This window comes from Pygocentrus nattereri, chromosome 5, assembly GCF_015220715.1.
Source record: "Pygocentrus nattereri isolate fPygNat1 chromosome 5, fPygNat1.pri, whole genome shotgun sequence".
NCBI classification, from domain to species: Eukaryota; Metazoa; Chordata; class Actinopteri; order Characiformes; family Serrasalmidae; genus Pygocentrus; species Pygocentrus nattereri.
The window spans coordinates 46,747,235-46,775,163 of record NC_051215.1 but is presented as its reverse complement, the minus strand read 5'-3'; the positions used below and the strand labels follow the sequence as shown (position 1 = coordinate 46,775,163).

The 27,929-nt window shown below is 42.7% G+C and overlaps 1 protein-coding gene across 2 annotated transcripts in view; it reads left to right on the top strand.

The window, feature by feature from the left end:
- The first annotated feature begins 12,010 nt into the window (after positions 1 to 12,010).
- The window catches only part of galnt2 (UDP-N-acetyl-alpha-D-galactosamine:polypeptide N-acetylgalactosaminyltransferase 2), a 119,507-nt gene continuing 103,588 nt past the window's right edge, over positions 12,011 to 27,929 (top strand). For both annotated transcript variants that reach the window (XM_017710143.2, XM_017710144.2), the window contains exon 1: positions 12,011 to 12,106. In XM_017710143.2, the coding sequence (XP_017565632.1) occupies positions 12,011 to 12,106 (96 nt within the window). The remainder of the gene's footprint in view (positions 12,107 to 27,929) is intronic.

The following is a 27,929-nucleotide window of genomic DNA, read 5'->3' as shown; positions in this document are numbered from 1 at the left end:
TTCATCCATCCATTATACATCTGCACACACTTGACATGGCACGAGTACATCCTAATTGCAGCAGAAAAACATCAATAATTATAATGTGTAGATCCCTAGAAATACACTACTAGTAATTGTAAGCTAATAGCTGATCCATAGATTTGTTTGTGTGAGGTGGCCTTAGCGAGGGCCAGATTAAGATCATCTTAGGCGGTACAGTTATGGTGCCCCGTCCCCACAAACCCATTAATAATAACATAATATAAGACAAGATGTGAGACCAAGCACGTCAATAAAATATTGAACCAAGAACTTAATGGACCAAGAAACAACATAGGTTCAAAAATATTCAATGCATAATAAGCAGCCTAGTCCTCCCAACATTGGTCTTTACATAATTTAACCCAGCAAAACAAGATAGCAGTGAACAAATTACCAAACCGTCCAGCATAAACAGAATAAGGGTCTCAATCAAAGCACAGCATATTCTTTGGAATGAAATTGCAGAGACTGTTTGGAATGCTTCCTCAATAAAGAAGCCTCATCCTCCTCTTTCTTCATAAAATAGCTAGACTGTATTAAAGTTGTTGAGTTAAAGACTTTCTTAATTGTATTTTTATTTATTTATCTATTTATTTTTAAGGACATCTTTGGTGCTCCCAGCAATTTGTGCCCCTGGGTGTTTGCCAATGTTGTCCATAGGGTAGATCCAGCCATGACCCTAGGACAAAGGCAAATTAAGAGCACTGTAGGGCTTTTAATTTAAAGACCACCTATAAGAATGGCACTTTCTCGTATCACTTGTGAAGAAACTTGTTCATGAGTGATGGTAAAAGGGAGCGGGAGATTGACAGGCGGATTGGTGCTGGGTCAGCAGTGATGCGGGCTCTTTACCGGTCTGTTGTGGTAAAGAAAGAGCTGAGCCATAAGGCAAGACTCTCGATTTACCGGTCGATCTACGTTCCCACCCTCACCTATGGTCATGAGCTTTGGGTAATGACCGAAAGAATAAGATAGTAAATACAAGCGGCCGAAATGAGTTTCCTCCGCAGGGTGTCTGGACTCTCCCTTAGAGATAGGGTGAGAAGTTCGGTCATCCGGGAGGGACTCGGAGTAGAGCCGCTGCTTCTTCACGTCGAGAGGAGCCAGCTGAGGTGGTTCGGGCATCTGGTTAGGATGCCTCCTGGACGCCTCCCTCGGGAGGTGTCACAGGCAAGTCCAACCGGGCGGAGACCCCGGGGAAGACCCAGGACACGTTGGCGTGACTATATTGCCCAGCTGGCCTCGGAATCCCCCCAGGGGAGCTAGTGGAAGTGGCTGGGGAAAGGGAGGTCTGGGCCTCATTGCTTAGGATGCTGTCCCCATGACCCGAACCCCGGAGAAGCAGAAGATAATGGATGGATGGATAGATGGATGGATGGATGGGTGGATGGATGGATGGATGGATGGATGGATGGATGGATGGATGGATGCATGGATGGATGGATGGATGGATGGATGGACTTTCTCTTATTCCAAAACAAAGATGAACAGTCATTGATGTTCTGCAGGCACTGTTACTATAAAAAGTCTATCACCTGAAAGAATCACTCAAATTAAACACTTGAATTTCAAAAGAAACAGCTGGGTGAATTGTTGTGTGTGAGGGAGTAACGCTTTAGCTCTGTAGCTCTGGAGAGTCAGTTCAGAGCGTTGAAACACAATCAGATGGCATTAAATGCACCTGGAGCACGGCTGTAGTCTCAATAGCTCAGGGATGCGAAGAGTAGAACCTCACCTTTGCAAAATCTCACTTCTAAAAACAGCAAGTGCTAGATACGTAGTAGTCACATGAAGGTGACACACATTGCTGGCAGGGTGATAACAGATGACTGTCGAGCAAAGAACACCACATTATTCTCGTCTTCATTGGCGAAAAAGCATTAATTTAATTAAATCCGTGTCAAATCTACTCTTATTATTTCATAGTATAATGATACAAATTAATACAAACATGAAAAATCATTGCATCTTTTTGTTTCAGGACTTCGGACAGATCACACATGTTTTATCAGTCATGTACCTATGAAGACAAAAGGCTGACTTAATCCCTTTCTTTCCTCGCAGCATAATCTGTACTGCCTGGAATGCATACAGAAAGTATAGATTGTGATTACATTCTCATGAAATAGCAGCTCGGCACTGATGGAACTTAATGATGTGTAGAAAAATAATAATTGATTAAGCATATTATAGTGATTACATTATTTGCAGATTGTACATTAGAGCATGTTAAGATGTTGTGCAGCCAGCAACCAAATGACAGCAGTGAAGCCAAGCTGTTGTTTGTCTTTCGCCAACACACCAAGGACTTGCCGAGCCATACTGAGGTCTGATTCAGGAGGGGAAATGCACAGCTATAAATGTAACCTGACAGGTAAATACTGGAGGAGACAGGCGCGTTTCTCCAAGCGTGCACGGTGACACACCGAGGTCCAAAGCAAACCTTTTTCATGTTACACAAGGATTTTTCTTCCACCCATTGAATTTATGCACTGAATCATGTCCAATTTAAGGAACAACATGGGAAGAAAAAGCATGGCGTGCCTTACAAAAGTTTTACTGTGTTTTTCATTACTGGCCACTTATTTTGGCTGAACAGGGGGTTCAGATTGATGAAAAACACATTCGCTTTTCTACGTTCTCATCTCAATCACGCAGAATCATGCCCGTGCCCATGAGGCACGGAAATAAGCATCAGTAGACACTCCAGCGTAGACAAAGCAAAGAGCAGTTAGTGCTGCTTTAGACTTGGCTGAAAAAAAGAAAGAATGCATTTAAGCAATCATGGCCAAACCGAGACAACCTAACTGAAAGGCCTCAGACTAAAGCACCAAAACACTCTTAAGAGTAGAGGATAGGAAGTGTGCAGTGATGTACCAGACTGGCCTCGAGCAGTTTTTTGGTAGTGAGCAGTAGGCACACAGTGTTCCTTAAGGCACAGTACAAGGACCTCCTGCCAAAGTTAAACAAATCTTCATTAGATACCCATATCAATAAAATTAAGATTTCTTTCAGTGGGCATCACATCCCACATGTTTGTCTAGCGATGGCTATTTTAACTCGAGTGGTAGGGGAACATGGCATGTCCGCTTAAGAGCAATGTCCATTTACTATAAAATTAAACTGTGTTTTTAGATGAGTTCAGATGTACAGAAGGGGTCACTGGTCATATTGGCTCCCAAGACAGCCTGGATGCCAGGCCCCTAGATATGAGTTGTTTTCCCCAACAATCCAGTCAGAATTCCATCCAGCTCTTTCTCTGTCCAGGGACAGACATCATTTCTTTGCGAAGTGTGATCAAAGTCATTAAGCAAAGCCATAATGAGAACGGAGACATTTCGCGTTCCCCTGTGCCAACAAACAATTTTCTAACACCATCAGCTCTCTCAATCATGAAATTGGGGAACGTCTTGAGATTGATTTCTGCTATTTCAGTTGAGAAGAATTAGTCTTGAAGCCTTCAATAGACAGAAGAGAAGAAAACCACACTGAGCTGTCCACAAAGCTTCACTTGCTAAAACATCAGAAAAGACTACAGAAGTCCAGAGAGGCCATGAGCTGTTGCTATAATTTTCTGGATTGTTATCTTGAGATAATGAGTTAATTATCTTGTGAGCTCAAGATATCTTGAGATCACAAAATAATGAACTCTGGAAGTCTAGAGAGGCCAGGAGCTGTTGCTAAACTTTCCTCAATTAGGAGCCACTGTCAGCTGTCCATCTAATCCTACCAAGTTAGATATTATGACCAAGTTTTAGAGGATACTTTTCGATCGAGTTTAGATAATGTGGCTCCATTAAAGAGTAAAATAGGACGGCAGAAAAAACTCACCCCTTGGTATAACGATCACACTCGAGCGTTAAAACAGACTGCCAGACAACTAGAGCGAAAATGGTGCATGACTAAAGTAGAAGTGCTCCATGCTCCATGCCTTTAGCCTATAGCAGAAATGCTTTTAGGAATTTCTTTAGTGATAAAATTGAAAGAATTAGGCAGAAAATTCAGAACAAGTCTAAATCTTGAGAATATTATAATCACAGCAGATGCTGGAATCGTTTACCGTACTTCAAGAAAATGAACAAGTGAAAATTGTTTCTTCAGCAAAATCTTCTACTTGTATGTTAGATCCGATTCCTACAGGTTTACTCAAAGAAATTTTACCTGAACTAACCAAGCCTATTCTTTTATTAATAAACTCCTCTCTTAGCCTTGGATACATCCCAAAAACTTTTAAACTTGCAGTAATTAGACCACTGATGAAGAAAGCTAACCTCGATACCTGCGAACTGTCAAATTATAGACCTATCTCGAATCTCCCCTTTATATCTAAGATCCTGGAAAAAGTGGAATATGAATTATCCACATGAAAAATTTTAGTCTGGTTTTAGGCCACATCACAGTACAGAAACAGCATTAGTAAAAATTGTAAATGATCTTTTATTATTGTCTTACAAAGGAAATGTGTCTTTGCTAGTCCTCCTTGACCTTAGTGCAGCATTTGACACAATAGACCACACTGTCTTACTAGATAGACTAGAAAACCCTGTAGGGGTAACAAGAACAGCTCTTTCATGGTTCAGGTCCTACCTCACTGATCGCTATCAGTCCGCTAATGTAAAGGGTGAATCATCTGTCCTTGCAAAAGTAAAGTATGGTGTTCTACAAGGCTCTGTTTTAGGACCTATATTATTCACAATATATATGCTACCGCCTTCCGCCCGAAGACTGCTGGGATAGGCTCCAGCACCACCCCCCCGCGACCCTGACGGAGAAGCGGATTAGAGAATGGATGGATGGATGGATGGATATATGCTACCACTGGGTACCATTATCAGTAAACATGGAATAAATTTCCATTGCTATGCCGATGACACTCAGTTATATATATCAAGCGAACCGGATGATAAAATTAAACTTAACAAGATTGAGGACTGTGTAAAAGACATAAAAGACTGGATGTCGAGTAACTTTCTGCTACTTAACTCAGATAAAACAGAGGCCCTCCTTCTTGGTCCAAAAACAGCTAGAAACACACTGTCTAACTCAACACTTAACAATTTCTCAGGTGCATCAAGCTCATCTGTCACGCTGATCTGTCCATCGACACACATGTAACTAATATCACTAGAACAACCTTCCTGCATCTCCACAATATCGCTAAATTAAGAAATGCATTATCTCTACAGGAAGCAGAAAAGCTAGTTCATGCATTTATTACTTCAAGGCTAGACTACTGTAATGCCCTGCTGTCTTCATGTCCCAGCAAAAGCCTTAACAAGCTTCAGTTAGTCCAGAACACTACAGCCAGAGTCTCACAAGAACCAGAAAGTTCGACCATATCAGCCCAGTCTTATCAACCCTGCACTGGTTACCAGTTAAATTTCACATTGATTATAAAATCCTATTACTGACCTATAAAGCTCTAAATGGACTCGGCCCTCAGTACCTGAGTGACCTTCTCTCCTACTATGAACCATCAAGCCTACATAGATCACAAGGTGCTGCTCACCACTGGTACCTAGAATTAACAAAGTTACATCAGTGGGGAGCATCAGCTAGAATTAACAAAGTTACATCAGCTGCCCCACCTGTTTTTCCCGCTTTGTACTATAATAGTTTATACTAATGTTCGCTATCCGGTGTCGATCAGAGGAGGATGGGTTCCCCTTCTGAGTCTTGGTTCTTCTCAATGTTTCTTCCTCTTTTAGGGAGTTTTTCCTTGCCACTGTTGCCACTGGCGATGCTCATGGGGGCTCGGACCCAGATTTTCTTTTCTTTTTCTTTCTGTAATACTGTTTGTTCTGTGAAGCTGCTTTGTGACAACACCTGTTGGAAAAAGCGCTGTATAAATAAACTTTGCTTGCTTGCTGAGATAACGAGTTAATTATCTTATTTACTTGGACTGCTTGGATTCCAGACCCAGTTAGTACCGCTGTATCTCCACTGAGAAAGAGAAATGGATTGACATTCCTGGCTGGAATGGTCAGACATGTCTTCACCTGTCGAATCTTCTCTCCTTTGAGGCCGTCTGTGATTACGCCCTTCTCACCAACATCAGCAGGACCCTAAGAAACCTAAGTGTCTCCTCCACCAGACCGCCAGCTTCCCTGACAACAGACACCGGGATTGCTGTTGTCAAACTGCTTGGAGACTTAAGCTCACAGAGAACAGAACAAAATATTTCCTCAACTCCTCCACATAAGAGAGATGATTCTGCATCTTCTTCAGAAAAAGCCTGCAGGTATCAGGATTCTTGGATCCTTCACAGCCTCTGGCAACAACACCTGACATAGTTCATCTGTCAACCAGCAACTGCTCAGTGGGTCTCAGCAGCTGTCATAGTTTAGTGTATGTCTGAAAGAATGCAGACACAAATGCCAGGGCTTTCTTCACGTGTTATTCCATGTTGTCTGTATCCACCCACATCAGTGAGATGAGCTTGTTAAGATGACTCAAGGATTCAGCGGTTTGGTGCAAGGTGAGTATTCAGGCAGCTGTGTGTGGCTGGTATGTAAGGCTGTCTGTGCTCACTATGTGATGCATTCTATATGCACAACATTATCTCCTCAGCCTGATGGGATCCCACATGTTTCAAATGAAACAGCTTGGCTTCACTTTGCTTTAATCAGTGTCTACTTGATGCTCGGGTCATCTGTATGGCCTCAAGCAGTAATACGTTTGTTATATTTCTCTCTTAACAGCACAAACCCACAGCAAATACGAAGAACAATGGGAGAAAAACTGGAAGCCACAGCATGAAGTAAAGTCTTTCTCGTCATCACCATGTCCGCAGACAAGCTTTGACAGAATCGGTGCAAAAACAAGCTGCTGCCTGCAGGTTTCTTGATTCTCCTTTTCATGGCGCAATTTCTTCCTTGTAAACTGATAAGCGGTCAGGGAAGAAAAGAGCGTACGGAATAACTGTTTATTTTACTCTGAATCTCCTTTCGAGAGGCTGCTGTATCTATACGCATTCTCCTCAGGCTACACCCCGACGGCATGTATCTCAGATGATAAGTAGGCTGGAAAAAAGGTTTGTAAGGTAAGGCAGCTACTGAGAAGAAGAAAATACATCTTGTGTAGCAGGTGATCTGCAGTTTGAAAGCAGGCCAAGTTACAGAGCCTGGCTAAGATTTTCAGCAGCAACGTTTACTTAGCAGGACAGGGCACAACGAGGACGCTACAGGTCAAGATCCCATTGCAACAGGTTAAAATAGAGGGCAAAGGCCCCAAACTACATCCTTTCATTCATAATCTGTGGAACATGGAAGCATGCAGTCGAAAGCAGGAATGATATTGACTTCACAGCTAAAATAAGACTAAAGCAAAGCTCAGTTTCCATCTGGTCCTAGATGAAACCTGCATTTACAGTAATTATAAACAATTATTAACATAAATAATTCATCATCATTTAGGTAGAAATGCTAATCTCGACAAGTCCCTACTACCATATGCGAAAAGATCCTAGAGAGCAAGTAAAACATACAAAAATATTTTATATAAAGGTTAATAAATGTGTTTAATATAATATAATGTATATGTTATATAAATGTACATAAATGTCATATTTGTGTAAAAGTCTGCTTTGACTTTAATTGCCCATGTTTAAGGTAGCACATGCTAAAAAATGTGAATGGACATAATTGTTAGCTTGATGCTAATATTACATAGAAATAGAAATATTACATAGAACGTTTCTGGACTAAACATTACTACACTTAGAGTGGACATTAATGGCCATCGCATTCATGATTTTATGGCTATGTTTTACAGACATTAAGTGCTAAGTTTATGTATGCAAGTTAATCGTCCCTGAAGCATCCCAAAGCAGTTTAAACATTGTCCCATGCATGACAGGACAGCCTGGAGCCCTGGCCATAACAATTACCTGAGCAATGCACAATAAAGCAGGGTAATAGTCTTTCCATTGCTTATAACACTGAGATTGCCTGCTGTGAAGTATGTAATCAAAATAGGTACAAAATCCCTCCACCTTTACATTTGTACTTGCTGCTGAAAAAAAGAGCACAAGCCAGTTTGAATTCCATGCTGGTCTAAGATGGCTTACGCTAGTCTGGTGCTGCATCGTCACGCTGATTGACCAGCAGCATCTAAAACACAATATATGCTGGTTTTCTTGCAGGGCTGTAATATCCAGAAATAAGCAGGCCAGTTAAACTAAATCTGAAGACAATGGGACAGTGGTAATCTTTTGTATATTTCACCATTTATTATATTTATTATATTACATTTGTAAGGGGCGGCATGGCGGCGCAGTGGGTAGCGCTGTCACCTCACAGCAAGGAGGGCCTGGGTTCGATTCCCCAGCTGGGCGACTGGGGTCCTCTCTGTGTGGGTTTCTGCATGGGTTTCCTCCCACAGTCCAAAGACATGCAGTCAGGCCAATTGGACATGTTACATTGCCCCTAGGTGTGTGTATTACATTGGTAGGCCTTTGTCTCATAAATGTACACGATACTAACTATGTAACAATCATGTTTGCTTGGGCAACATATTAGTGTGTGGACTTGTCTATAGCATATAAACAAACAAAAGAAAAAGGTACTCAAGAAATCCTGAGCACATGGTACCATGAGAAGATATTTAGGGTTATATTCTGGCCCAACACATATACGTTTTTGTGAAAACAAGAAGTTCTGGTTGTCTTTTGGCAGACTGTAATCTGTTGTTTTTCCCCCCAAGTCATTCCTTTTTGTCGTTTGGCAGCAGTTAATAGCCCACCATCGATGCATGACTTCCATAATTGCACCTTAAGTACAATTTTGAACTTTTTGAAAGGAGATTACCTTACAAGTCCTTATTGCCCCCACTGTCACCTCTCATCTCCAGACCTCATCACATCTATAGTGTGGTTCAGTTTAGGATCATCAGCCATCCCACTGACAATGGTGGTGCATTGGAGAACACTGCTGAATATGATCTTTAAAATGAGACATCATTGTGTAATGAAGGCAAATCTGACAGTTTTACAGCATGTAGCTGAAAGCCAAGTGTGAACTTCAAAAGACTATGGACTGGTATTGTACCCAGGCAAGCATCCCCAAATGAACACGGCTTGATTGCAGGGATATTATATAAAAGCTGTGATTGCCCTGTTCATGAAGAAAGTGAGAAGGCAGATGTAGAAGGAAGGACAAAAATATCAATGCATGATTTGTTTTTGGATTGTTTGTAATGTGCATTAAAATGCCCTATTCAAATATAACAAAACAACATATACCATCGCTGTCAAAAAGGTTAGTTTAAAAAAAAAAGGTAAAAACATTATTTTTATTTTTAACATAAGTTAATATATAAAGATTTTATTCTAAGTGATGTAGCATGTCTAATGGTCTATTCATCAAGACATTTGGAAACAATGTAGAGGTCAGCTTCCATGTTTAAATGATGTAGAAAATTTGGCAATTTTTTTTTGGGGGGGGGGGGGGGGGGCAGTGATGATATGAATCATAGGCCAAGGTCACCAAGCTAAATACAAAAAGTCAGCTGGAGAGGTATAAAGCCCCCAGCACTGGGCTGCCGAGCTGTTGAACTGCATTCTCTGGAGTGATGCAGCACCGTTGAATACCACTGGGATGAGCATGAGTGGCGTTTGTGATCCAGAACTAATCATCCAATATCAGGACCTGACCTCACTAATGCTCTTGTGGCTGAATGCAATCAATGTTCCAACATCTAGTGTAAAGCCTTCCCAGAAGTGTAGAGGCCTTGTTAACACTCTTGATTTATGTCTACAACCATTTGGACATACGCATGCATTTTTATTGTTCATTGTTTTTACAATGTTGTAGGTATATTATGAAGTCTATGAAGTTAAAGTATAGAATGCCAGCTTTGATTCAAAGGTATTTTCATCTATATTTATTTTCATATTAGAATTAAATATTTCTTCTCATTCCGTGGAACCAGCGGCGTAACTACAAACGGGGGGAGGTTGCAGGGGGCACAACTTCACTGATGCCCAGAGACGCATGGTGGTTCACAGCAACTGGTGCACCTTAAATCTGTATTGGGCCCTTCATATAGATACTGACACAATTCTAGACCTGTGACTCACAGAAATATCCGATTCCTTAACACAACTCACCAGTTAGCTTCCATCAGCACTACACAGACAGCTCTGACATATGACGTGTAAAGTACCGAGTAATTGTTTCCAGACTGATCCTTTACAACCTGCAATGTGAGATATTCATTATTTATTATGTAGGGAAATGATAGTGGTTGGTTAGTGTAGTGGGTAACACGTCTGCCTTCTATTCTGGAGACTGGGGCTCAATCCCCTTCCTGGGCAGGCACCCTACACTATACCAACGTGAGTCCTTGGGCTAGACTCCTAACACCACCTTCGCCTACCTATGTAAAAAATGACCAAATTGTAAGTCGCTCTGGATAAGAGTGTCGGCCAAATGCCGTAAATGATAGATACTAGTGGGTGGGCTGGCATGCCTTGAGAGCATCAACGTATTTGAGATATAACAGCAATTAATCAAACTACATTGTCTTTTCTATAAATGTTTCATTTTTGCATGTCTTTTCTTACAGGCCCCAAATATATAGCTTGCAACAGACACTGACAAATATTTTACCTCATATGTCTGAGTGTAAATCGTTATTTCTAACGATTTAAATTACATATTTCTTGGTTACAGAAATCGTTATGCCCCTCTGGAGGCCTAGAAGGACCTGAGGATTCCTCATTGCTAACTGGACAAATGGCTGCTCAACTTTTGCTCAACATCATTAGTTTATACACAAGATAACTCAAGGAAGATCTAGATTTGATACCAGATGTGGATTTGTATCTAGAGTCTGCTGTTGTCTCTCAACATGTGTCAATGGCAGTGAAGGTCATGAGTCAAACATCACACACATGACCCTGCCTTCCACCCAATGACCACTGGGATAGGCTCCAGCACCCCCCCACTATCCAGAAGGAGAAGCGTCTTAGAAAATGGATGGATGGATGGATGGCAGGCTATCTGCCAAACTCTTCATGGCTTACTGTTGTATGTCTGAAACTCTAGGGGGCGTTCTGGGTGTTCAGCAGTTCACAACACTGGCTTAGACTTTTGATTTATGACAATTCGTGAGGTGCGTTTATCATTATTATTTAATACTGCAGTATTTTAGCATCTTGAACTTGTTCAGTCATCTCAGGCATTTGCAAAAAAGCACAGGCATGCTTTAAATTTTCAAATTAAATTTAGTAGAACTGAGCTGGAACACTGTCGCGTGTGCTGGCTCAGAGTATCTATCAAATCAAGTCACTTTTAAAGGCAGAAAGCAGATCCTGGAGTTCATTCAGCCAAAAAATGTTGACACACTGCACAAATCAGCAGCGATCAGCGTGTCTGCGTGAAGAAGACGGCGACTCGAAAGCGGAATTTCCAAGTCCACACTAAATCTCACAGAGAGCGAAATGCTTTGATCGCGAGATAAAAAAAAAATTCAATTCTGATAAAGTTTACTCATGGCCCTTTACATCTCCTTAACCATTAATCCTACACACGCGCGACTCTGAAGCCTTTCTTGCGATTAACAGACACGCCGAGTCAGGTCCAGCTTTGCGCGGACGAGGTTTACGCTTAGGCGGCCAACAAAGGCTGTGCAGTCCGTGTTGAGGAGGTCCAGGCTCGGTATGGCTGTGCCCACCCCCGCCCTCCTCCGCCGGCGTCTCTGCCGAGCGTGATTGGACTAAAGTCGGCTCCCCTTTCCCCTCTAACCCGGTGATGTTGGCCGTTTCCTGCTTCTTCTGCCCAACTAGTGGCAAAGCTTTGCTCCTCTCTCTCTCTCTCCCTCTCTCTCTCTCTCTCTCTCTCTCTCTCCCCAGCGCCGCAGCTACGCGAAACACACATACACACGTTACACGGTCTCACTCAGCCTGGACATCAGTGGCTTTACACGAACGAAGGCAGAAGCCAGCCACTGAGAATAGCGCGTCCAAGGAGCACAAATCACAGCGATGAGGAGGAAATCGAGGATATTACTGTGTTTCGCCGTCCTCTGGGTGCTCGGAATAGCGTATTATTTCTATTCGGGAACAGCGCTGAATCGAAAGGTAGGTTAGGACTCCGTGCTGCTCGCTCTGCTAACGATGAACACAGTAGGTCGACCCACTGTTGAAGAAAGCCCGCTGTTGTTGTTGTAAACCTCCCCAGTGCCAGAAACTGCTCACCGGACCTAACGCCGCACACACAGAGACGGGCTGCTTAACAGAACAACGTGCCCGACTCTTTTATCGGTGTGTATTTGCCCTCCGCGCTGATAGTCTTATCGCCGGAGCGCTTTCAAGCTCCGCCGTGATTGAGTCGTGTGTGCTGGGGGAAACGGTTAGCCGCTCCCGCTAGCCGTGTACACATTACTCGCGTTTATAAAGCCCCTTTTGCTGTAATTTCACGCCTGGTAAACGACAAGCCTGGCCTCGGAAAGTCGACTTTAAACGTTACCACGGGGGGAAAACGGTGTTTGGTTTGGGAGCAGAGCTCCGGGACTGCAGTCTTGGCGGTTGTACCGGCGAATATGCTAACAAAGCTACAAAGTAGTGCCGAGCCTGGCTTGTTCCAGTGCCCGTCCAGCGCTCCGCGTCCTGCTCTGGAGTCAGCGCGGCTACAACTCCTCAGCGAAACAAAGAGCTTTAAAACGGTACGAACCGCGCGGTGTAGAGGACCGACCAGCTCTACCGAGTCTCCTCGCAGCTCTCTGCCTGCTACACCGCACGTTCTGCCGGGGCTGCGCACGATTTAGACGTTTCTCCTTCGTCCACGCCAGACCTGTCTTCAGCGGGCAGGCGGGACTGGACGGACGTCGTGGTGAGGATTTGTGTGAAGCTCTGGTTGCTGTTCACCGCTCTTCGCTGGACGACCTCGTCACGATCTGGGTCACGTCGTAGAGTACAACACGCACTCTGACTTCCAGGTTCTCTTGAGATGTTGGTTCTACAGGATGGCGGTAGTTTCAGCAGGAATTCAAGGTTGTTGGATGGTTGATGTGCATTGCGATGTAAAGAAAGTCACTCGGAGTGGTTCAGAGTGAAGTGGACCGTTGCAGAGGAACTTACAGACTGGTTTCTTCAATGGTGGTAGTGATGGGGACCAGGGGGCATGATGTCTACAGTACAGTCATCTGAATGTACCCCTCAGAACAGCTGCTGAGTTTTTCTGCGTGATGTTGATAATTCTCAAATAGTGCAAACCTGAAAATAACCTGCATGCCCCTCTCTGCTGGGGCTGGGCGATGCAACAGTGTGTATTGTGATTGTGATATTATGTGTAGTGTTTTTCTGAGCATAGTCAATGCTTTGTCTGACACCAACCAACTGCCTGTTTCCTCATAAAGAGAGCAAAATCAGTCCCGTTTAACTGGATTTTGTGTAGTGAAGTTTGCAAAATATTGAATACAAATTCTTGTCTTCACAGTTTTTGGTCGTATTTTTAAAATGTGGCCCTACTGGTTCGTTTTTTCTCTGTTCCAACTCATCAGCCGGTCTGAGAGAGTGCGTATTGTTGCGTACTGTGTATCGCGAGAAGTTCTTGAAGTATCGTGATGTTAGATCTTTGCCCACCTCCACCCTGAATCAACATATCGCTGCTGTCGGAAGAAAACTTCGTATCTCCAAGATGGTGACTTTACAGAAAAAGGAAAAAACCCACTTTACTTTTAATGTAAGTCAATGGAACCAGAATTTTTGCCAAGTCGTTTTGGGCCGTTTGTTTTGGTCCTTCGTTCATGAAATTTACAGACAATGTAAACAACAACGGGTACTTTTAAATTATGTCAAAAACTGAAAAACGAGGTTTTCTTCCGACAACAGCGATATATTACACTAAAAGCTTTTGTCAGAACTGCTGTAAAACAATGTCTCACACAGTGTATCCAGGACCATTTTCTGGGATAACGTTTTGTGTGGTAGCTTTTAGAGGAACAGCACTTTGGACATCTGGCTCCCATCACCGTCTTTGGGAACAGTTCTTTGTAAGTTTCTCTAGAATGAAGCCTAAATGTTTTCCTAAGTTTCAAATATTCCACAAAATATTTTTATTGTTTGTTTGAGAGTTACAAGAACTTAAAGCTGCCAACAGTTGCGTTTTTTTTGTCCCTGTTTTTTTGACACTTATGTGGGTGGAAGTTCGCTAATAAGCAGGGTTTTCAGCTTCTCTGCAGACCTTGCGTAGACAGCGCTGTCCTATGACTTCGGTAGCGTCTGAGCTGTGGAGTAGAGCTCGGGAAACAGCCGATTTATTCCCCTTGTGGAAAGAGTGGTAGGGATGGCTGATGGCTCACTCTTACGTGTGACTTTGATCCAGTGGCAAAGTTTAGCCTATGCAGTTTGAAGTTGCTGGGAATGTGCAAAGCTGGGATTCTTGATGGCAACATAATCGCAAAAGCTATACTGCTGAGACACCGTACAGTCAGTTATGCTGCTTATTGTCTATGCCTATTAGGAAGAGAGGGTTCTGTAGTTAGAGGAGCCTGCAATTAATTCGTTCTAGGCTGTTAAATAAATCTCTGCTTTGTAGAACCTGTGGAAGATCCTAGGTCCACATTTTTGTTACACATTATACTCATTTTATACGTCTTTTGTCATCCAGTCATGCTGATGTTAAATGAACTGAGCTTTAATCTGCGGATGGAAGGCGAAGACTAATAGGCGGGTCACAGTGTTGTCGAAAGAGTTCAAAATTTCTGGCTTTGCTTTTTGATGACGCTCTGAAAAAGGAGCCAGGGGCTTTGGTTTTAAGGGGCTGTTGTGCATTAGAGCTCAAATAATATGCCTGTGAAATTGCTTTCAACTCCTACTTAATGATGATATTGTGGTGCATTATTAGTTCATGTTCCTTGTAAGCAAACATGCCTATGCCGTTGTACAGGGAGTGTATTTTTACCGATAATTAAGCTTCGGTTGAAGTGCAGAGAATGTCGGTTTGCATAGGAATGTGGCTTAATCTGTAAGCTGAAGTGTGCTTTTTTTATTAGTGTTAGTCAGCAGGTTCATTGGACTATTACAGAGATTAAAATGCACTTTTTTGAAAGAAATGGAAACGTGATATCGGACATTAAAAAGGCATGAAGTGACAGCATCTGATTAATGGACAGTGTGTTCAGTCTCTGAGCTCATATGGTTATAGCCATATCATTTAAAAAGCAACACTGAGAACTTGCTCAACGCTAAACGTTTCTCCATAGAGAAATCTTGCTCCGCATTTCTCAGAAATGTTTTTACACTTGGTCTTATTCTCTTGTGCAGAGCTGACGGAAATCTGATTTGCATAATATTTTTGCTGAATCTGTTATTCACTTGAATTTAATTTGACAGTTGGATGAAAACCTGGCTAGTGATACTGATAACAAACATATAATATATGGACTGAAAGGCCTCAAAATATACAAGACTGCGTGCTTCCAAATGATTAAGTTAACGTAATAGGCTACATAACGAAATGTCACTGGTCCGCCGTGTAATGGAAAATCAGTTGGCGTACAAACTGCCACGGTGGTGTGGATTTCGTCATACCGTGGGATCCGTGTGGTTTTCTAGCAAGCTTTACACGTCCACCTGGTTTGTCTGCTTCTACTGGTATTTACTAGCAAATATCAGGATCTGTGAAATATACAATTATTAGTAATAGTTTTTCAGTATTTATCCTCATCATTGCTTTAGGATCTTATTTGTGTATGACTTTGATGTGTGACATTCATAGCTAATATATTACAGGTTGAGTCTGTAAGCAGGAATGAATGCTGCTGTTTACCTGCATCAGTGCTTGCCATCAGACAGCAGCAAGTCAAGCAAAACTGTTGCAACTTGACCAGTCCTGAAAGCCTCATTGTGTGCTGTGGCATGGATGACTGAGTGAACAGCTCGTCAGCTGCTCTTCAGCTGTATCTTGCTCGTGTGTATTGGATCTGTGAATACAGGCTATTGACTCTGCTGTCCCTCACAGCTTGTATTCCTTAACTGCACTGGGGGGGGGGTCTATTTATATCCTAAAATTATAAAACACTGAAATATTCGGTTTAGTGACGGGCTCCAATGTCCTCTTTGCGTATCTCAATGCGATCCGTGTCAGTTATGCAATAGATTTCGAGCAGATGTTGCAGCTTGTGTCTCGGCAGTAGGAAATGAGTTCCTGCGCCCTCGTGCACGATGAGAGGAGGGGAAGGCCCTGGGAGAAGAGCGCCAGAGTGCCGCGTGGAGCCAGTCATCACTGATCCCGCTGTCAGTAGCTCAGATCTTGAATATTTCCCCTGTCTACCATAAGATGCTGTGAGATTAGTTTGAAGTTTGTGTCTGTGCCTGGATGCAGGCAGGATGGGGGTCGGTCAGGTGGCTTTTATCTCCACTGAGAAATGTGTTTGATCTGATCTCCGCTCCACAACACAATTATTGACAGGTAGATTGTTTTGCCCCCACTGGATGGATTACTTTGTTTGGCAATACAGTGATGGAGCTGTGTGGTTCTTAACTTTATGTTCAAAGTCTGGTAATATCAGAATGCACCTGGAAGGTAACTTTCTATGCATTTGTTTTGCATATATACAACACATTTTTATCAGTGGAGTCACATTCAGGCTGTTCAATGTGTCATTTATTGTTCTCTTGAGATCGGACCTGGTAATGCTGAGAGTCACAAACGTCTACAATATGCATATATGCAATGTGCAGTATGCACTGTGACTAATCACAGATGGTTTGTGGATGTTTTGGTGTATTAAGGGGTTCACATGATCCAACATTTGTAAATCATTCAAGTGAAAAATAGTGCCAACCATGTAACACCAGGGGTTCTCTAGTGTGTATTTTACATCGCAAGGCATATGTATGTAATGAAATATATCGTAATTTGATATATTGGCCATATTGTGCAAAGCAGGGAGGTTCTATATGTGACTAAAGACTGTCTACATTGTGCAATCCTAAGTCATGTAAGTCACAGAATCTACCTGTTTCAAGTAGAATTGACTATGGCTGATCACAGAAGTATGGTGTCATTTTAAACGTATTGGATTGTTTTCCATAGGCTTGTTATCAGAGAGGGCTCACTTGTCTTTTTCATTACTCTTTAGAAAAACTGCGCAGACGGTGCATCCCATGGAGAGAACACCATTAGTAAAATTCAAACGATTTGGGTTTTCTTTGTAATCCTTTAAGTTACTTCATCTTATTCATTCTGTCCATTGCTTGGAAGTTCATTCACTCCGGCAGCGCTAAATTACCAGAGATAAGCTGACTTGTTAATGTTTTCTCAGCAATGGCCGTGCAGTAAAAGAAGTCTGACGCATGTCTTCTCATCTTGGGTAGAAACCGGCGGTCATATGGAGAGCCTGTGGCTTTTGACGTCCCGACCTTTGACAAGAGTCTGATTTTGCGCTTGTCCATAAAAAGTCTCTTCGGAGAACTTTTCTTGTGAACTCTTTCTTTTCCGGAAAAGCCCTTCGGCAGAAGAGATGACTCTGTGTGGTTCAGGGTTTATGAGATCTTTAGAGATTACCTTCCCCAGGTCTCGCTGTTTCTTTTGGGTCTGAGCTAAATGCATTAACGTGATTTGAAGTTATTTCGAAGCTTTTACTTCTGGAAAGATCAAAAGCCCGTAGTCAGACAAGCAGTTTATTTTGTGTGTGTGATGTGTGCATGCAGAAGGTTAAGGTGTGATGTGACCTCTGTGCTGGCGTGTTTGCTGAGTGGACAGTTTACAAAATGTAAGATGACTTTATGATGAGTTAAATCTCTGAGTGCTGGAAGCATCCCATCCTGATTTGGCAGAGACATTTGCGTGAAAGTCCGTAAAGCATGTAGTAAAGTATGCTATGCGTCCAGGCACACCTTTTGATTACTGCGTTTGGCTGTTTAAGGCGAATCCATTGCTGTCACAGATTTAAATTGCTTACACAGCTGTACCTTCATAGAAAAACATTGGCAATAGAAAGGAATGCTCTGGAGAGCTCAGTGACATTGACTATGGCACCATCATGGGATGCCCCCCCTTTCCAACAAGTCTGTCAAATTTCTGCGCTGCTGCAGCTGCCATGATCAATTGTAAATGACATTGTTGTTAAGTGGAAACATCTAGGAGCAACAGAAGCTGGACAACAAAGTGGCAGACCACACAGACTCAAAATGTGGACTGCAGAGTGGTGTGAATCATGCTTTGCTAGCTGGCAGTCCAGTAGACAAGTGTGGTTTTTGCTAGTAATGCTACCTGCCTTGCATTCTGCCAACAGTAAAGTGGCACTGGTGGAGTACTGGGGCCATTTACGTGGAATGTGCCCCCTAGTTCCAGTCCCAAAACCTAATGCTGTGGCATACAGTGGCAGAGATGTGTGCTTCTTGTTTAGTGGCAGAAGTTTGTGAAAAGCCTTTTCCCGTTTCGGCAAGACATTGCCCCTGTGCATTAACAGGAGGTCCTTACAGAAATGGCTATTGAGACAGGATAGGAGGAACTTGACTGGCCTGACCCCAACCTCCCTGAACACGTTTGGGATGAATTTGAGTGCTGTTTGTGAGCCTGACCTAATCACCCAACATCAATGGCCAACCTCACTAATGCTCCTTGTGGCTGAATTAGAATCGAATCCTTGCAGCCGCCGTCCAACATCTAATGGAAAGCAGTCTCGGAAGAGTAGAACCTGTTAAAGCAGCAAAGGTGGGGACAAGACTAATAGTTGGGATGTTTCATATTGGGATGTTTAAACGTGACTCATATCTTGTCTCACATTTCCGCTGTTCCTGTATTGTAGCATCCATATGTGTTTGATTTTGGAAGAAATGTTGGATGAGTAGGTTTCGAGATACATTTATAGGTGTAAATCAGAACAGTCTGATGAAAAGACTTTCTTTGTGTGATCCGTTCCAGCGTGTAGAATCAATACTGCTGCCCCAGTGATAATCTGCAAACACATGTTGTCCCTGTCGAAACAAAACCTCATATCTCTGAAATGGTGACTTTGATGAGGTTGCGAGGTTTTGAGATGACAGCAAAGACACTTGAATCGTTTGAAAGTGTTGCCATGCCAGAAACCTTCCTGCCAGCTGGAGGATTCATGGTTGTCAGTTTGACAGTTTAATCATGGTTGGAGATGGAATCTGATCCTACTGTATTATACAGTATGTAGTTTAAAATCACTACCATGCTTGGGCTACCATCACCTACTGATGGTAACTTCTCTCCTTTAGGAATGAGATTATGTACGTTTCAATTATATTTGCACTGCATTTTTTTTAAAAGACTGGATGCCACACATTTAATTTCCGTAACAGAAGCGTAGGCCACCTCTTCTGTGAAATCAGCAGTTACATTTCTGCTTATTGGCTGGTTGATCACATGACTGGCTATATGGCTTGTTGTGGTATCTGGACTGAGAGTAATGCATGTGTTGCTACAGCCATACGTCATAGATGTCTCTGAATCTTTGCTCTTTATTACGATAGAACATTGCAAGTATGCTGCCACTAATATAAGAATATAATATTTTTTTTTTCATTTTTAAGATTTTAACATTTTTTAAAATATTCAATTATTTAATTGAAAATGGTGCAAATAACAAATGTTGAAATTTTGAAATTATATTGGTCTTGGAAAACTGTGACAACACATTGCAAAAAAGTTGGGACGGGGGTTCACCACCAAAAGTTGTCATGTTAAAAAAAAAACAAAGGAAAAAAAAAACACCTGGTGGTTCATTGGCGACAGGTCAGTAACATGATTGGGAATAAAAAAAGCGTCCCTGAGTCTTTTAAAAGTAAAGATGGGGAGGGGTTCACCACTGTGTGAAAGACTGCACAGTCAAATAGTGCAACGATTCAAGAATAACATTTCTCAACATAAACAAAAGTTCTTTGCTATTTTTTTCATTGTCTGCAGTGCATAATAACCTTAACAGATTAAGAGAATCTGGAGAAATCTCTGCATGCAAGGAACTGGGCCAAAAACCAGTATTTTCTGGCTGTGATCTTTGGGCCCTCCGGTGGTACTTCATTAAAAACAGGCGTGATTCTGTAGTGGAAATCACTGCATGGGATCAGAAAGCCTTCCTAAAACCACTGTCTGTGAAAACTGTTTGTTGCTGCATCTACAAATGCAACTATAAAGCTAAATCTATAGAACGCAAACACATTTATGAACAGGATCCAGAAACACAGCCACCTTCTCTGGGCTTTGAGCTCATGTAAAATGAACTAAGGTGAAGTGGAAAAGTGTTTTGTGGTCTGACGAATCAAAAATTTAAATTTTTTTGGGAAATCATGGACACTGTGTCTTCCAAGCTAAAGACCACTCAGCTTGTTGTCAGTGCACAGTTCAAAAGCCAGTATTCATGATGGTTTAGGGGAGCATTAGTACACATAGAATGGGTGACTGGCACATCTGTGAAGGTGCCATTAATGCTGAGTGACATGTACAAGGTTTGGCAACATGTGCTGCCATCCAGATGACGTCTTTTTCAGGGGGTGCCTTGATTATTTTAGCAAGACAATGCTAACCACATTCTGCATGTATTACAGCAGCATTGCTCCTTATTAAAAGTCCAGTGCTAAATTGACCTGCCTGCAGTCCACACCTGCCACCAACTGAAATCATTTGGTGCATTATGAAATTAAAAATATGACAAATGAGCCCCCAAACTGTTGAGCAGCTGAGATCATATATCAAACAAGAACAGAGAACATTTCACTTTCAGAACTGCAGTAATTGGTCTCCTCAGTTCCTTACTTACAGATTGTTGGTAAAAGAAGAGGTGATGAAACACAGTGGTAAACATCCTCCCATCCCAACTTTTTTGGAACGTGTCATTGGCATTATATTCAAAATGGGCAGATATTTTTAAAATAACAAAGTTTCTCAGTTTCAGTTTTTCCTTAAAAATATGGTTTACATGATTTGCAGATAACTGCCTTCTCGATTTCATTTTACAGCATCCCAAGAAATCAGACTCTGATCCCTTACCTTTTGTAACTAAAAAATATGTTAGTTTAAAAATGATGAATGATGTTTTTATGCTCAGAAATTAATCTTATTGACATTGGGCTGATTTTTCCCTGAGCAGGTTCAGTGTTTTTGCTGAGATACTTGGCAACAAAGGATGTAATGGTGTAATATCTGCTTAGATAAAGGTCTCTGTGGGGATTTGTAGCAATCATTCCTGTTACTTCCAGCTACTCCCTGGATGTTTCAGCTGAGGCATTTGATGAAATGTTAAAAGTCCGTGCTCCACTTTCCAGCTCTGTACTGAAGCCTTTAAACAGCGTTGCACAGGCTTTCCGTAGGTCTTTTAAATGATACGTGCAAATGGCAGCATGACTAAATCTAGCCTAAGCTGTTCAAAGTAAAGAGGCAATACTCCAGATAATCCAGCACAATAAAAAAAAAACATTTCTGCTTACGTGTACTTGAGTTGTGGCAAGGATGTCTTCATCAAATTTTGGGTTTCCTTGAGCATCTGATGAGCTTTTTGCCGAACTGGCCTGAAGACCCAGTCACAGCTGGAGTGTAGCATGTTGTGAAATCCAGAAGAAATGCGTAGTTGTCAAATCTAATTCTAACTGGATCTTTGTAAAGCACTCCCTAAGTAGACTGTGCAGTAGATTAGTGATATCTGCCTATATGCACCATGTTCGTTAAGGGTGTTACATTGTGGATTGAGAATTTAGTTCTGCTGTGATAATTCAGGGCATGCTTGGCAACACCTGAAGCTTTTTTACTGCTGTTTACTCAGGAACATATGCTTGTAAATCAGTGTTCATTTTTGTTTTGCGGTGATGTTTACGATTGTATTAATCTGCCATTCAGGTCCAAAGAGCTTTAATTGCACCAGAAGATGCATTGTACTACCTTGGCTTGTAAAACGGCTTGTTTATCACCTTTTTATGCTCTTATTTTTCAGATATTGTATTTAAATCACTCTGTTTTAACCAGAAAATTTCTTCTGCTTTGTGTCGACTGCAAACTCATCGGTTCAAACGTATTTGAATTAAGATAACAGATTGAAGTGTCTATATGGATTTCACGTGTTCTTTGAAGTGTTTAATCTCAGTTGTCGTGAGTAATCTGATTGGTTCTCAAACAGACATGAAAACTTAATTCCAATAGTGGAAATTCTCTCCTAACACTGATATGCAGAATATATATCCTGTTTTTGAGGCTCGCTGATCCCAAGTGCTCAACCTTTTCTGTCTTTTCATGGGCAGTTAGATTAATCAGATACATATTTTTAATTATGCAGCCTGGAGTTGTTTGAACACTTTCACTGGTGCAACATCACATCAATGAGGGCCTCAAAATGCTGGTGATTTAAAAGCTCCCGCAGTCATTTGGGTAGTTATTCCAGTCCGTCAAACTTAATGTTGTTTTAGCTGCAGTCACTTCAGATGACTAAGATCAGGGAATTTTTTGCTCTAAAGCTGCTTATCCGACATGAACATTCATCGCTGTAGGAGACAGGAGCATGACGCAGATGGTGAGGTTTTCAGTAGGTAATACATGGATGGATATCAGCACTTGGCTGAGACATCAGTATTAATATTTAGTGATTTTTATATTGGAATTTAATGGAGCTGTGTGAGTGAGAACTGAAGGATGCCACTAGTAACAACATCAACGTGCTGTGCCAAGAGAGCTAAAATACACTTTGTAGTATAATCTTTACTATTTATATTTTTTTGGACTTTCAGTTCTGAGGTCCATGCTGTCCATGGTGTCCATGAAAACCAGTTAATGAACCTCTGAACACTGGCGATTAGGGATATGAAAGATTTTGAGCTTGTAAAATAATATTCACAAATGTACTGAAATTAGTAGTTGTGTTTGAGCAACTACAAATGCCTAAATCAAATTCACAAATGTATAAAAAGTATTTTGAATATAAAGAAAGAATATTTGAATGTGTTTGTGTAATAAAAGGTTTTTTGTACTGTTTTGGGCAGTCGTGGACTGGAGGTTAGGGAACTGGCCCTGTGACCGGAAGGTCCCCGGTGCCGACAGTCCGTGACTGAGGTGTCCTTGAGCAAGACACCTAACCCTCAACTGCTCGGCCGTGGATAGGGCTGCCCACCGCTCCGGGCAAGTGTGCTCACTGCCCCCTAGTGTGTGTGTCTATTCCCTAGTGTGTATGTGGTGTTTCACTTCACGGATGGGTTAAATGCGGAGGTGGAATTTCCCCGTTTGTGGGACTAATAAAGTATCACTTAACTTGCCCAACATGTATACACACATTGCTAGAATCAGATGTCCACATATGCCCTCAGTCAAAGTGCCTTTGAAAGGCTATGACTGCACACAGTCAGGGTTGTGATTGGATAAGTCAAACTCGCTCTCTGATTGGACCAGTTCAAGCTTTCCTATTGGTCCATCAATTTGCTATCAAAGACCCATGCTAGTAAAAAGAGCTTCACACAAACAGAAAGAGAGACTTGTTCATGGATTTCTTCTGTCACACTTGGAACTTCAAACTTTTCTTGTGATTTTATGGTCTGACACAATGTAAATCATTTCACAACACGTATTTATGCATTCACTAATCCTTTCTGTCGTGTCTCCGTGGGTTTCCTCCGGGTTCTCCGGTTTCCTCCCACAGTCTGAAGACATGCAGTCAGGCCAATTGGACATGCCCCTAGTTGTGAATGTGTGTGTGAATGTGTGTTTCTCTGTCGGTCTGTCTGCACTGCAATGGACTGGCGACCTGTCCTGTCCATCCTGTCTTCTGCTCAATTACGGCTGGGATAGGCTCCAGCAGCCCACCATGACCCAGAAGGATAAGCGTTTTAGATGGTCCATGCTTGGGTGGGTGTGTGTGTGTGTGTGTGTGTGTGTGTGTGTGTGTGTGTGTGTGTGTGTGTGTGTGTGTGTGTGTGTGTGTGTGTGTTTTGTAGTTGCTTAAACACAATTACAAATCTACGTTTTTGAATATCGTTTTACAAGCTCAGAATCTGTTTGACCTTTTTTGACTCCATACTAGGCACTCAAGTTGCCGGCATTCAAATACTGAGATCACTATTCAGATATTTGTTGTTACGTTTAATCACAGGTGAGCTGAGGAAATATACAGACCCACAACACAGCAAAATGCCAGTTTCATGTTTTAACAAATTCAGATTCAGATTCAGATTCCTTTATTGATCCCAGGGGGAAATTGCAGTTGTTACAGTTGCAGCCATTTATGTAAAAATAAACACGTTACTAATAATTTAAAACAATATATAGAATTTACAGTATGTATAATTTAAAACAATATATAGAATTTACAGTATGTATGTGCACCAGATTTAAGTACTCTACACACACAATTGTTGTTATTGCACATATGAAGTTTTTTGAATCACACACTGAGGGAGGAGTTATGGAGTTTGATGGCCACTGGTAAGAATGACTTCCTGTGGCGCTCTGTGGTGCATTTTGGTATGATGAGTCTTGAGCTGAATGAGCTCTTGTGTCTCATCACCGTATCGTAGAGTGGGTGGGAGCCATCGTTCATAATGGCCCGCAGCTTAGACAGCGTCCTCCTCTCCGACACTGCCGTCAGCGAGTCCAGCTCCACACCCACAACATCACCGGCCTTGCGGATCAATTTGTTGAGTCTGTTGGCATCTGCCACCCTAAGCCTGCTTCCCCAGCATGCAACAGCATAGTGGATAGCACTCGCCACCACAGACTCATAGAAGATCCTGAGCATAGTCCGGCAGATGTTGAAGGACCTCAGGCGCCTCAGAAAATAGAGACGGCTTTGGCCCTTCCTGTAGAGGGCATCAGTGTTCTTAGCCCAGTCCAGTTTATTGTCAATATACACACCCAGATATTTGTAATCCTCCACAGTGTCCACACTGACCCCGCTGATGGACACAGGGGTCACCGGTACCTTGTCCCTCCTCAGGTCCACCACCAGTTCCTTTGTCTTTGTCACATTGAGCTGCAGGTGGTTCCGCTCGCACCATGCGACAAAGTCCTTCACCGTTGCCCTGTACTCATCCTCTTCACCCTTGCTGATACATCCAACTATTGCAGAGTCATCAGAAAACTTCTGAAGGTGGCAAGTCTCTGTGCAGTAGCTGAAGTCCGTGGTGTAGAGGGTGAAGAGGAAGGGAGAGAGGACAGTACCTTGTGGAACTCCAGTGTTGCTGACCACTCTGTCCGACACACAGTGCTGCAGGCGTACATACTGTGGTCTGCCGGTCAGATAGTCAACAATCCAGGACACAAGGGGGGCATCTACCTGCATCACTGTGAGCTTATCGCCCAGAAGAGCGGGCCAGACGGTGTTAAATGCGCTGGAGAAGTCAAAAAACATGACCCTCACAGAGCTGGCTGGCTTATCCAGGTGAGCATAAACTCTGTTGAGCAGGTAGATGATGGCGTCTTCAACTCCCAGGCGGGGCTGATAGGCAAACTGGAGGGGATCTAGAAAAGGCTGGACTATGGGTCGGAGCTGATCCAAGACGAGCCTCTCCATGGTCTTCATGACATGAGACGTCAGTGCCACTGGCCTGTAGTCCTTGGCGTCACTGGGTCGTGGCGTCTTTGGGACAGGAACAATGCAAGATGTCTTCCACATCATGGGGGCCCTCTGGAGACTCAGGCTCAAGTTGAAGGCACGTTGAAGTACTCCACAAAGTTGGGTAGCACAGGCTTTAAGCACCCTGGGTGGAACCCCATCAGGGCCTGCAGCCTTGTTTGTGTGGAGTCTCTTCAGTTGTCTTCTCACCTGGTCAGCAGTGAGACACACTGTAGAGGAGGTGGGTGGGGGAGGGATGGAGGTGTGAGATGGGCTATCACACGAGGGGGGCAGGCTATCAGGAGGGGGAGGGGGGATGAGTGGTATGGTCTGCTGAGGACTGGCAGCAGAGGAGTCAGGCTGGGGGGGGACAGAGCCTGCCGTGTCAAATCTGTTAAAGAACAGATTTAGCATATTGGCCCTGTCCACACTGACCTCTACTCCTCTGTTGTTGTTGGACCTGAAGCTGGTGATGGTCCTCATCCCATTCCAGACCTCCCTCATGTTGTTCTGCTGGAGTTTCCACTCCAGCGTCCTCCTGTACTTGTTCTTCGCCTCCTTGATAGCTGTCCTCAGTTCCCTCTGGATCGTTCTCACCTCCTCCCTATCTCCAGCTCTTGTTGAGGAGAGCCTTAATGTCCTTTGTTTTTTGTTGTTGTTTGGATAACATTTAACAGTCCTGGTTGGGACAGTGGAGTCCACACAGAAGTTAATGTAGTCCGTGTTGCACTCTGTGAGCCCGTCGATGTCCTCTCCATGCGGCTCACAGAGTGCAGACCAATGAGTAGCCTCGAAGCAATCCTGCAGTGCCTCGTAAGTCTCCACAGACCATCTACTCACTATCCGCTTGGTCACAGGCTGACTCTTCACCAGCGGCACATAACAGGAGCTGAGGTGAACCAAGCTGTGGTCTGACCTACCCAGCAGGGGGAGGGGGGAGCAGCTGTATGCGTCCTTAACATTAGCATACAGCAGGTCCAGTGTTCTTTCCTCTCTGGTGGGACAGTCCACATACTGCGTGAAGTGTGGTAGTGCCTTGGCCATAGCGACATGGTTAAAGTCACCTGATATGGCGATAAAGGCACTCGGGTGTTGCGTCTGGAGACGTGCTGTTGTTGAATAAATGACGTCACTTGCCGACGTCGGGTTGGCAGAGGGGGGAATGTAGACAGTCACAATGATGGCATGCGAATACTCGCGTGGTAAATAATATGGCCTGAGTCCGACAGCCAACAAGACTAAGAGTTTACTTGTGTTGGTGAATAAGTATGTATATGGTAGTGCACAGTAACATGAGTGCCTCAACCTGAGCCTATTTCCAAGGATGTGTTGTTAAGAGAGACCACAGCTTTATTGTAAACTAGGCCAATTACTGCTGTTAGTTGATGTTAGCTAGGTAAAAAAAAATTCTCTGACAAACATTTTTGCACATCATCTACTAAGGAGAAAGGACCACCTATGAGATGTCAGGTCCTCATGTTGGCTGTAGTTTTAGCCCATTAGCTCACTGAGTACCATTACTCATCCAAAGTAAAAACGTATTGATTGGCCTGGGCTGCTTTGAATTGTAAATTGTTTTTAAATGTAAAGTTCAAAGTGCTGTCACCTAAAAAGACTAGCCCTATATTAACGCCAGCCAAAGTTGTCTATTTTTCCCTTCTCTGCAGTTAACCAGTTATCTGTTCCTTAACCCTTGTGATGTACGAGTGGCAATACAGATTTAAGTTCAGGTGAACTGTGTCCAATAGCGCTGAAAGATGGATCTTTTTATATGGAAATTGCAATTTGAAAGAGTGCAAATTTCAAATAGCAGGACCTGCAGTTTTCTTCATAGTCAGGGTGGACATGTTGTAAGTTTAAAGTGACCTAATTACAACTTTTGGTGCATTTGACTAAACAGAAACAACCAAACTGACACCACAACCAATGGCAGGCCTCGAGTCAGTTTATAGAAAGCGATCGCAATTTACATCGAAATTGCAAAACTGATCAGAAAAATCGCAATTACATATTTTGCCAAAATCATTTAACCCTAGTTTCAAATGTTCATTGAACATTGTTTTTATTTAGATTGCTCCACTCTTAGTTTGTCGTGGTGTTTTTGTGTAGAGTTCCAAGTATTTAGTACATTTTCATAGACCTTGTCAATAAAGAATGAAGATCCTTGTAGCAGAACTTCATACAGGCTCTAAAAATACCCACCTGTTAAAAAATAAATACATATTAAGGCTTAAAAATACAGTTTTCTCCACCTTCATCTGCATTTCTGTATCAACGTCCTGTAACGGTACGTCGTATTTGTTCTGCATCTGAAACAAAAGCATTATTTCACTGTTTCAGTGCACTGTGCTTACACTGTACATACTCCTCTTCACACTCAGTGAAGCATAAGGCAGCTATCCCAG